Source organism: Aythya ferina (assembly GCF_964211825.1).
Source record: "Aythya ferina genome assembly, chromosome: 5".
Classification (NCBI taxonomy): Eukaryota; Metazoa; Chordata; class Aves; order Anseriformes; family Anatidae; genus Aythya; species Aythya ferina.
In genome coordinates, this window is record NC_140301.1 from 46,043,586 (window position 1) to 46,055,012 (window position 11,427).

The 11,427-nt window shown below is 60.1% G+C and overlaps 1 protein-coding gene across 1 annotated transcript; it reads right to left on the bottom strand.

The window, feature by feature from the left end:
- Positions 1-1,843: 1,843 nt before the first annotated feature.
- LOC311438077 (antigen WC1.1-like) lies at positions 1,844-5,686 on the bottom strand (the record flags this gene model as incomplete). The annotated part of the gene is made up of 12 exons (XM_084522126.1): positions 5,630-5,686; positions 5,193-5,513; positions 4,801-5,115; positions 4,421-4,723; positions 3,992-4,312; positions 3,596-3,914; positions 3,221-3,525; positions 2,766-3,107; positions 2,492-2,644; positions 2,318-2,413; positions 2,111-2,238; positions 1,844-1,993 (listed from the first exon to the last, which is right to left on the bottom strand). Exons 1-12 carry the CDS (start codon positions 5,679-5,681, stop codon positions 1,844-1,846), a joined length of 2,805 nt encoding a protein of 934 aa, XP_084378252.1. The 5' UTR covers positions 5,682-5,686.
- Positions 5,687-11,427: the final 5,741 nt, after the last annotated feature.

The following is an 11,427-nucleotide window of genomic DNA, read 5'->3' on the forward strand; positions in this document are numbered from 1 at the left end:
GTTGCTTCTGAGGATCTCCTGTCAGCTTGGAGGAGCACGAGTTTGTCACTGCCTGGATTTGATCCTCTACCATTTGCAATGAGTGGCCACACACCGCTGTTCTTCTTGCTACTGTGCAGCACTGAGCACATTCTTGTGAGTAGATGCAAAGCTAAGCATGGCTACGATGACACTACGCTGCGCGCCGTTGTTTCTGCTGGTGCCCACGAGCCGTGCCCTTCCCTCAGCCTGTTCATGCGGCCTAAACTGCATGAAGTTTAACAAGAGCAAGTGCCGGTTCCTGCACCTGGGACAGGGCAACCCTGGCAGTACGTACAGACTGGGCGATGAGACGCTGGAGAGCAGCCCCGCAGAGAGGGATCTGGGGGTTGTGTTGGACAACAAGCTGAATGTGAGCCAGCAGTGTGCCCTGGCAGCCAGGAGGGCCAATACCCTGGGGTGCATCAAGCACGGCATCGCCAGTCGGTCGAGGGAGGTCATTGTCCTGCTCTGCTCTGCGCTGGTGCGGCCTCACCTGGAGCACTGCGTGCAGTGCTGGGCACCACAGTACAAGAAGGACATTAAACTGTTGGAGAGTGTCCAGAGGAGGGCGATGAATATGGTGAAGGGACGAGAGGGGAAGACGTATGAGGAGCGTCTGAGGGCACTGGGTCTGTTCAGCCTGGAGGAGAGGAGGCTGTGGGGGGACCTCATCGTGGTCTACAACTTCCTCATGAGGGGGAGTGGAGGGGCAGGCGCTGACCTATTCTCCTTAATCACCAGTGATAGGACCCGCGGGAATGGTGTCAAGCTGAGGCAGGGGAGGTTTAGGCTGGACATCAGGAAGAGGTTCTTCACCAAGAGGGGGGTCAATCACTGGAACAGGCTCCCAAGGGAAGCAGTCACGACACCAGGCCTGTCGGAGTTTAAGAAGTGCATGGACTCTGCATTTACTCAATAAATGTTTGTTCATTGTCTTGTTGCTAAAATAGTGTATCAACATCCTGCCTTTCTGTCTCACGCTGGGCCAACATGACCAAATAAAAAAAGAAGTTGAACTACAACGCCGAGGAAGACTATGGCCTTCATCTTCACGACCACCAGAGGGACAGAGACGACCCCCTAGCAACAGTGTGCACAGTTGCAGAATATACCAGGATGTGCTGCGTAATCCCGGAATTACCAAGATATAAAAAGGGACCCTGGCGGGGGTGAGGTGCGCACCATTGGCAGAGCCGAGACTCTCCGGCCGCCCAGCGCTGTTTTGCTTGCTGTTGGCTTACTCAATAACTTCCTTTCTATTATTAATACAATGCTCTCTGAAAAATTAAGGGGACAACTTATAACAGACCTGTGTGGTGGCAGGAGTTGGAAGGGACCCATACGGATCATCGAGTCCAACTTGGGATATGCTATGATTCTATCATTCTACATTATCCTGGCAGGGAGAGCGTGCAGCTCTGGGACCAAAGGAAGGCCCCGGGGCCGGGCCCTGGGCTTTTCCACATCCTTCCCGCGTGCCCAGAGCCATGTGGATGTGCCTGCGGGCCCAGCTCTGCCCCATGGCCCTGAGGGACGGAAGATGGACCTGGGAGAGAGAAAGACAGAATGGTGCTGGGAGCGAGGTTCCAAGCATTTGGGGCTTTAATTGGAAAGAGCACTGCGCAGGGAAAGGCCATGCTGAAAAACTTCACAAGGAGCCTGGCGTGACGTTGGGCCACGGGTGCGGGCGGGCCGATGGAGCCGTTTCTGCTGCGGGCTGAGGGCTGGGCAGGGACGGGTGCCCCCCATGGGCCCCCCATGGGCAGGGCCAGCCCTCCCTGGGGCCGGAGCCCCCTCCTGCAGCCGTGTCCCCAGGGCCTCCTCACGGCGCTGTCCCCAGGGTGCCCATGTCAACGTCGTCATAGCCTGTGTCCCCGCGGGGCTGCGCCGGGGCGTCCCCGCCGTGGGGAGCGGGGGGCTCGTCCGGCACGGCCGCAGCATCGTCGTAGCCATCCGGGGGGCTGTGCCCAGGCTGGGCCGGGGGGGCTGCGTCAGGCGAGGAGGGGCCGGGGCTGAGGACGCAGCCTCAAGGGCCGTGTGCCCTCACCTCCCCAGCACCACAGCTCTGTCATAGTCCCTCTCCTCTGACACTTGTGCATTTGTGTCCCTGTTCAGTGCCCTTTCCCCTACCTGGGGCCTCTCCGGGGCTGAGCTCCTCGTCATTACCATCCCAGCTGTCGTCCTGTGGCTTCATGCCTGAGCCCTTGGACAGGGAGCCTGCGGTGGAGAAGGAGCTGCTGAGTGTTCGGCCAGGGATGGGGACAGCCCCAGGCCCTGGGGACGACCGTGCTCCCACCTGTGTGGCTGGGCACCTCCTGGTACTCGGGCATCAGGCTGTAATCCAGCTCCTCGTACACAACCTCGGAGCCGGCATCTGTGGTTCTATTGGGGCCTGCAAGGAAGAACGTGTTACAATCGCACGTCTCACAGTTCCCCTCAGACCCACGAGGACTCCCAAGGCAGTGCCCACCTCGGCGTTGCAGCCGTGCGCGGTGTGCCTGCACAGCCAGGGCTGCCAGGGCCAGGCCCAGCAACGTCCCCAGGAGCACGCACAGGACCGTGGGCACCGGCACGCTCCCCGACACTGCTGTGAGTGGGGCAACGCTGCTGCTGCTGCTGGCACCTGCAGGGATGGCACCTGCAGCGTGAGGCCGGGATCCGCACGGCAGCAGGGGTAGGGGGCAGGGGGCAGTGGGCACGGGCAGAGCCAGCTGGGCAAGCACCCCCGTGCCGGCAGCTGCTACCTGCAGTGCTGGTGGCCCCGCTCGTGTCCTCGGTGTCCTCGTCACAGGCGATGTGGGCGACCCCCTCGGGGCCGCAGGACTGCAGGTGCCAGGGCGCCGAGGGGCAGCGCCAGAGCGAGGGGGCCCCCTCCTGGCATCGCACCCAGCCCAGCCAGGCGGGGACCGAGCCCTGTGCGGGGACGGCCGCCAGCCTCCCCCCGGTGCCACAGCCCAGCTGGCGGCAGACAACGGCAGCTGTGGCGGGGCTGGTGTCGTTGGCGCACACGCGGCCCCACGTCCCCTCGCGCAGCACCTCCAGGTGCCCGCTGCAGCTGCTGCTGCCCCCCGCCAGACGCAGCAGCCCTGCAACAACAGGGGACGGGGGGGTCGCGGCACCGTTGGGACAGGTGGGGCAGCGCGCACCCCACGGGCAGCGGGGCCTGCTCCCCACCCAGCTCAGGGATCACAGTGCTCACCTGAGCACACGGCACCGGCACCGCCGCCCCGGCGGCAGCCGCGCCGTGCCGGGGCTGGGCAGGCCCAGAGAGCCGCCTCCGTCCCCGAGCAGCCCCCGGCACCCGGCCACAGCGTCCCCACGCCGGGCCCGAAGCGCTCCGAGCCGGGCGCCTCCAGGGCCCACCCGCAGCCCAGCTGGCGGCACACGACGTCGGCATCTGGCAGGTCCCAGGCGTCCTGGCAGACGGTGCCCCACGTGCCCTCGCTGTACACCTCCACCCTGCTGGTGCAGCGCCCGGGGCCGCCCGCCAGCCTCAGCCGCCGGCTGCCTGCACGGGAGGGCCAGGATGGGGCTGGGGGCGCCCGCTGGGCACCCGCAGCCCTTCCCGGCGCACTCACCTGAGCAGGCGACGGCCGCCTCTGGGGGGCTGTGGCCGGGCGCTGCGGCAGGCCCCGAGGCGTTGCACTGCGCCAGGAGCTCCTCGGTGCCAGCACAGCGCAGCTCCTGCAGCTCCACGGGGCCCGAGCTGGCGGCCGGCACAGCGTAGACCTTCTCTGGCACACCGCAGCCCAGCTGCCGGCACGCCACGGAGGCAGCTCGGTCGTCCCCCGGCCCCGCAGCCACGCGGGCCCAGGCCCCGGGGCTCGTGGCCACCTCCAGCCGCCCGTCGCACCGGCTCTCCCCGTCCAGCAGCCGCAGGGGCTCAGCGGTGCCTGCAAGAGCCCGGCCGTGCCGTGGGGATGGGCGCTGCTCCCCGCCTGCCACGGGTCCCCGCGGCCCCTGCACCCACCTGAGCAGTTGACGGCGGCAGCATGGCCAGGGGGGCAGGCGGGCTCCCCCAGCAGCGCCACGGGGCACTCGCCCGGGTGCCGCTCGCTCCCGCTGCAGCTCAGGGCATCGCGCCGCAGCGGCCCCGTCGCCGTGCCCGTCCCGAAATGGCCTCCTGGGGGCAGGGAGGCGGCGGGGCCGCAGCCCAGGTGGCGGCACAGGACGTGGGCGTCGCGCAGGTCCCAGGCGCTGGCACACAGCGCTCCCCATGTCCCCTGCGCCTCCACCTCCACCCGCCCGGTGCAGCCCGAGCCGCCATCCGCCAAACGGAAACCGGTGTAGGCTGCGGCGCAGAGAGGGCGCTGGGGGGATGGCAGGGCAGGGACCCCCCGGGGCACCCCACGCTGCAAGGGGCTGCCCCGGCCCCCCGGACAGCGGCCCCAGCACTTACGTGAGCAGACGATAGCAGCGGGGCCAGCACAGGCCTGGCCGTGGGTCGGCCGCCGGGCGCAGCTGGCCAGGAGTGGCTCGCTGCCGTTGCACTCAAAGGCGCCGTCCCAGAGCGGCCCCGTTGCTGCCCCAAAATGGCCGGCAGCGGGGACGGCCACTGCCGTGCCGCAGCCCAGCTCCCTGCACACCACCTGGGCGGCCTTGAGGTCCACGTGGCCGTGGCAGACGGTGGCCCAGGCCCGGCCCTGCCGCACCTCCAGCCGCCCCGAGCAGGCGCCGTCCCCTCCGGCCAGACGGGAGAACCCTGCCGCGAGAGGAGGGCTCCTGGGGGGGATGCGGACGAGGGGGCTCCCTGCAGCACCGCATGTCCCCAGCACTCACCTTGGCACACCACCGCAGTATTATAGACAGGAGGGCCGCGGTATGGTCCCCAGCCTTGAATTTTGCATTCCCAGAGGGCCTTCTCGTCCCCATTACAGTTGACAAGAGCCAAGCTGATAGAACCTACTGCTTGGCCAAAGTGAGAGCTGTGGTAGGTGCCAACAGCTGAGCCGCAGCCGATCTGCTGGCACACTACCTCAGCGTCCTCCATGTCCCAGTCATTGTCCGCCACCGCACCCCAGCGTCCCCGCAGCTTCACCTCCACTCTCCCCTCACAGGGTCCCCTGCCAGCCGCCAGCCGCAGCTCCAGCGCCTCTGTACAGAGCCAGGAGCCTCAGATTTGTGCAGGGTAGTCCCAGCACAGCATCCTCAGCACCACCACGCCACCTCACCTGTGCAGGTCACCCCCACATCCCGATCATGGTCACAGAATTGCTTGCCCCAGCCAAAGTGAGGGCAGTCCTGCAGGGTTGCTTCTGTCCCAAAGCAGAAGAATGGGTGCAGCCAGATGCGTCCCTTGCCCTGCCCAAACGGGGCGTACGGGGATGTCCACACCACCGCGCCGCAGCCCAGCTGCCGGCACACCACGCCGGCTCCCCGGTGGTCCCAGTCGAAGTCGTAGCTGCAGACGGAGCCCCACTCGCCCTCGTGCTTCACCTCCACGCGGCCGGCGCAGCGCCCGCCGCCATCCACCAGCCGCAGCTCCCCGCTGCCTGCAGGCAAGCCCAGGGACCTTGCTGAGCCCAGGGGATGCCTGCCCCACAGCTGCTCCCTGCCCCACCACTTATCCACAGCCAGCCCCTGCCCCACGGCCAGCCCCACCACTCACCCCCGCAGAGCTGCACGCAGAGGAGCAGCCCCAGTGCCCTGGCAGGCACCATCCTGCCCCCAGTGCCAGATGCAGCCCCGCGCCGGGGAGGGGGATATATAGGCAGCCCCCGCTGGCAGGAGCCAATGGGGGCGGCGGAGGCACCTTGTGAGCCGCTATCAGGAGGGTTATCTGCTGCCTGCCGGGGCCCAGCCTCCAATAACCTGCTCCGTGCCCAAATATGAGACTCGGCTCCGCTTCTGGCGTCACGCACCCCCCCGCCTCCCCACTGGGGCTCAGCACCCAAATGTCCCCGAGGGGAGCCAGCCTGCCTGGCTCCTGTGTCCCCCTGAGCTGGGGTTGGGGCTGTGCCCGAGGAGAGCAGGTCCCTATGGGGATAGGGTTATCCCCAGCATGGGGTCCTCCCTCAGAACATGGCCTCCCTCAGCACCCCAGTACTCAGCCTGTTTCAGGGGGGGCCTTCACCCACCTGGAACAAGCCCAGGGTTCACCGCGCAGAATCAGGTCCCTGCGCTGGCCTCAAGACATGCAGGAGGGACATCTCCAGCCCCTGCAGAGGCTGGTGGCACAGGGCACAAGGGGGGCAGATTCCCCCTCTCAGGGACACGGTGGCTTTCACTTCATGCAGCTGCTGGGGCACCTGCGCTGCTGGCGATAGCATCGTGGCTTTGAGCAGCAGCGGGGATGCTGCCAACGGGCTCAGAGCTGAGGCTTCAGCCTCAGGGCACCAAGCTGCAGCACCGTCCATGGGGGGAATGGGTCACCTACACAGGTTCCTGTCCGACACTAGGGACAGCTTGTGGCCTTGGTATCACCTAGATAGACCCCAAAGAGGCTACTTGTGCCTCTGGACGTGGAGACAGAAAGAAGGAGTCCTAAAGTGGGAGGAGGACGAGGAGGAGGAGGCAGCCTGACCCTAGCAGCAGGCACAGGGGTACCCACAGAACGTAGCTGGGGGGTCCTGCTGCTGTGGGGCCAGCACAGAAGCCCTCAGCTGTAGAAGGGGCCAGCAGCAGGGGCCCAGCCCTCCCTGCCCGTGTCCCTGTGTGCAGCCCGGTGCTGGGGCAGGAGGAAGTGTGTGCCGGGTGCGCAGGTGACTCTCAGAAGCGCTACCCTGTCCATCCGCAGGGCCAGGACACTAGAAAACCCATAGCAAAACCCATAAAGAAACAGCTCACTACTGCCTTTGTAACCACCACCTATCTTGAGGCCTAGCAGGCTCCTGTCCAGTTCTGGAAGGACAATGACAGGCGACTGCTGTTGCCTCTTTTGCTGGGACAGGTTTTGCTTTCAGAAGCTACTCGCAGTGCACTAATGAGAGAGGCAGAGCTGTGAGGAGCATTTTCGAAGGCTGCTTTCCGTATTAGGGCATATGATCTGATAGGCAGGGTGCTTCCCCAGAGCAAAGTCAGTGCTTAAACAGATTAACTGCAGCTATTTGATGTTGCTTGTACCTGCTGTCGCTGGGGCAGGGACTCCTGTTTTCTCTTACTGACTCCTATGCAGAAGCCTGCAATGCTCCAGCAGCAGCAAAGTGACCATCCTGAAGGCAGGGCCCTGGCGTCAGCCAGCTGCTCTTAGAGGAAGGCTGCCCAGAGCTGGGGTGGGAAGCTGCACTCATGAGCCCTGAGCACCAGCCCTGCAGCCCCCTGTTGTCCTGCTGGCCGTCCCCCAGCTGCTCTCTGGGCTCTGCGACAGGACACTGAAGGTGGTCGTCAGCCGATAGCACCGAGTACTTGATGCACTGGAGCCTGCCCCCGCACAGGGGGCAATGCGGCTTCTTCTTGGCCCCCCGCAGCGCACAGCCCAAGCAAAGTTGTTGGAGGCAGGGCAGCAGGTAGGCCATGTCGTCCCGGCTGTGACGATAGAGCATGCAGGCCCAGCCTGACGACCCGTCCATGGCCGCAGGGCACTGCAGAGATGCCACCAACTGCAAGAGACAGCGAGGCCACGGCCGCTGGCGCTCCCAGGGTGGGCGGCAGAGATGCCGCAGTATCCCAGCAGGAAACCCGCGGGCCCCGTGGCTGTGCCGTCCTGTGCTCCCCACTGCCACGGAGCCGGGCTGTGGCCCTGGCAGCTCCCCGAGCCCCACGATCCCCAGGGGGATTCGTCCCCGCACAGCTCAGCTGGAGGCTCCACAGCACAACCTGACGGAATCCTTGCTCAGCCGTCCAAGCCTCACGGACACGCTGGGCAGGAGTGCAGGCACAAGCCAGGCTGGGCCGGGCCCTGCCGGCACCTGGACATAACCAGGGAGGCCCGCGCAGTCCTGGTCCCCAGATTTTTGGGCCATGATTCCACAGAGCCTTCAACCCTTTCTTTAGCTTTCAAGATGCTGAAATGGTCCCTGGCTGAAAAAGAACTTGTTCCCTGCCTGGCACTAAGAATCGTTGCTTCGGGCTAACATCTGAGTTTCTTTTCTGTTACGTGAAGAGCCAGGGAGACTCGGCCTCCCTTCTCCGTTGAGTTTGGTGCTGCCTAGCCTTAACATCTTCAATACTGAGTAGCGTACCCCAGACTCTCGCATTTTGAGAGGGATTGTACTCTCCTTACATCATATGGGAATCCCATTTTTATGAAATGTCTTAAAACAACATTACTTTTTAATTAACTTTTTTTTTCTTTTTTCTCTCTCTCTAGGTCTGCCAGTAGCTGACAAAGTAGAAAGGTGTGCTTCTCTCTCTGTCTTGTATAGAGTTAGAGGCAATGCCAATTTAATCCACGACTGAGGCTCTGCAATGGTGCAAGTCTATCCTACTACTTCAAAATCAGTGATGCAACCTGAGTTTATGCTAATTAACCTTCAGGGATTGAATCAATTTAAAGCTTCTGGACTATGACAATTCTTTGAAAGCATTCCCACTGGTTTATTTTCTCCCTTTACATTTGTTTGCTATCTCCGTCTCATTCCAAGCAGTCAGGACTGGTTTGCTTCTCTGTTCTCTGGAAAAGTTCTCTGCACTAGGAACCATTGTTAGAATCAGAATCCTGATCTAAGAGTATTGCAAGGAATGTTCCAGCAATTCGTGTCAACAGAGGGCTTGAAGGGTAGACCTTGAGTCTCTGATACCTGGGGATAAGAGAACAAAGGGGTCTCAGAATAACTGCTAACTATTGTGACTATTGCGTGGGCCACCAGGCAAGTCTCTGATATCCGGCCAAGATGGACAAAGGAGAAGGACAAGGACAAAGCCTGGGAGGAAGACTATGAGCCTTCATCACAAGAGACCCCCAGAGGGACCGCTGGGGACTGATGCACATGCGCCAGTGGGAGGGTTGGGAATCCGGGAACTAATTATAACAACACTGCCTATTCTAGAAGTAGTAATGAACATGTATTAGCCTAGGAGCAGAAAAAGCTGCCGCCTGATGTAATGTGTGTGCGTGTTGGAGGAGCCCAGACTCCCCGCACACCCAGCGCTCTTTACTTGCCTTTTATTAACCCCATAAATAAATCTCATAAAGCTAAGTTGACTTGGAATTTGTAACAGTATGATGAGAAGTGTTGCACTCCAAGTTGGGAAGGGGAGAGGAAAGTGTTCATGTATACGTGAGAATTGTACTCAAACAGCTGACTACACCTTTGCGTACATCTTTTAAGGGAAAACTTTAAACCTGAGAAGCAACAGGAAGTTTGCTACGTTTCCTGCTATGATACCGGGGTATATGATTTAGGAATTATATCAAAGGATGATATCATACCTATAGTCTGCTGCAGGCTGAAAAGTAGCCTGTGCCTCAGGTAGCCTTTTATGTCTTTGCTTTTGTTACTACATCCCTGTAAGTCTTCAAAAGGGAAATGAAATTATCCTACCCAGAACAAACACTGTCCAGAAGACACTTGAGTTGTTAGGGCCTGCATTCTCACTGAAACCAAAGGCAGGGATCTTACTGGCCTGAAGATAGGGGCTTTAATCTATCCGGGCTTGTTTACTCCTGAAGGATCGTGAAAGAGACGCATGTCCTTGTATGGACTGGCTCATTTTCAGCCGACTATCCACCAATATTCCCAGGTCCTTCTCTGCCAGGCAGCTTTCCAACCACTCAACCATCTTCAAACTTCCAGATCTAGAGGAACACTTTGGCTGCAGCCTAAAAGCCATGTGTACAGAAGCTCCCCCAAGCCAGCCAATCTTCTCCGCGCGATCTGCCGGAAAACAGCTGTCCTGGTTTCAGCTACGATAGAGTTAATTTCCCTCCTAGGAGCTGGTAGGGTGCTATGTTGTGGATTAGGATGAACACACGATGTTTTAATTGTTGCCGAGCAGTGCTTACACTAAGCCAAGGATCACAGAATCACAGAATCACAGAATTTCTAGGTTGGAAGAGACCTCAAGATCATCGAGTCCAACCTCTGACCTAACGCTAGCAGTCCCCACTAAACCATATCCCTAAGCTCTACATCTAAACGTCTTTTGAAGACTTCCAGGGATGGTGACTCCACCACTTCCCTGGGCAGCCTGTTCCAATGCCTCACAACCCTTTCAGTGAAGAAGTTCTTCCTAACATCTAACCTAAAACTCCCCTGGCTCAACTTAAGCCCATTCCCCCTCATCCTGTCACCAGGCACGTGGGAGAACAGACCAACCCCCACCTCGCTACAGCCTCCCTTGAGGTACCTATAGAGAGTGTTCCCCAGTAGGCTGCTTTTTCTTCATGTTTTCTACCATCTCTGTGAAATAGTTTTGGAGACTCTATGAGCTAGTTACGTTGGTGGTGCCTTCTCAGGACAGGAAAACCCTGGTGGTGCTACTTCCCTGTGAAGTAGTTTGGCAGTGACTCAAGTTCAGAAGCTGGCAGATAAGTGTTCCTGGGTTCTACAGTTGCTTTGTGTTGGGGAGTTTGAGGACTTCCTTCACCTGGTCTGTTTTCAGTGAAGTTACTTACGTGGATTCTAAGCTTCCTTCCGAGCCCTAAAAAAATAAAATAATAACAACAAAAAATAATAAATAAAAACAACCTCAGAAGCTCAAGCGCATGCAGGTAAGGCTGACTTTGAAGAATGTTTTCAAGTATTTGTTAAGATTGAACAACAGGCAGTATGAAAAAGGAGCTTACTGTGAATTCAAATCTTGCTTTGTGGGAAGAAGAAACAGTTTCAGGTAGATATTAGTGGCGTTCTTGTTACTTCGGCGAAGTGTCAAGTGTGGGAATGTGCTGTACACAGAAGAAATGCTGTTTCCACAATACGCAAATCAAAAGCCTTTAAGAGGAAGATGTGTTTTCCCCCTTGTTCAGTCTCCCTTTCTTCTCCAAGTTTGTTCTGGTAGTTTTCCAAAGCTTTGACTACACTTCAGATGTTCTGACAAGCTCGTCCTTCTCGGTATGTCTCCTGAATGCACTTGAGGCTTTGTCTGGCCCCCGGACCCGGTCCGTCTCTGTGTCTCCCAGGTCCATCGTCCATCCCGTGGGGCCGCAGGGCAGAGCTGGGCCTGCAGGCATGTCCCCATTGCTCTGGGCACATGGGAAGGATGGAGAAGAGCCCAGGGCCCAGCTATGGGGCCTTCCTTCGGCCCCAGAGCTGCACGCTCTCCCTGCCAGGAGAACAGGACGAGGAAAGGAAGGGCACGGTGCATCCCGGAATGCTTCCTCTGCCCCAGCACCTCCAGTGCCACCCACCCGGGGGCGAGGGGATATTGTGCACCCTCAGCAAGCTGGCTGAGGACACCAAGGTGGGCAGGAGTGTTGATGTGCCTGAGGGCAGGAAGGCTCTGCAGAGGGACCTGGACAGGCTGGAGCGATGGGCCGAGGCCAACTGGATGAGGTTCAACACGGCCAAGTGCCGCGTCCTGCACGTG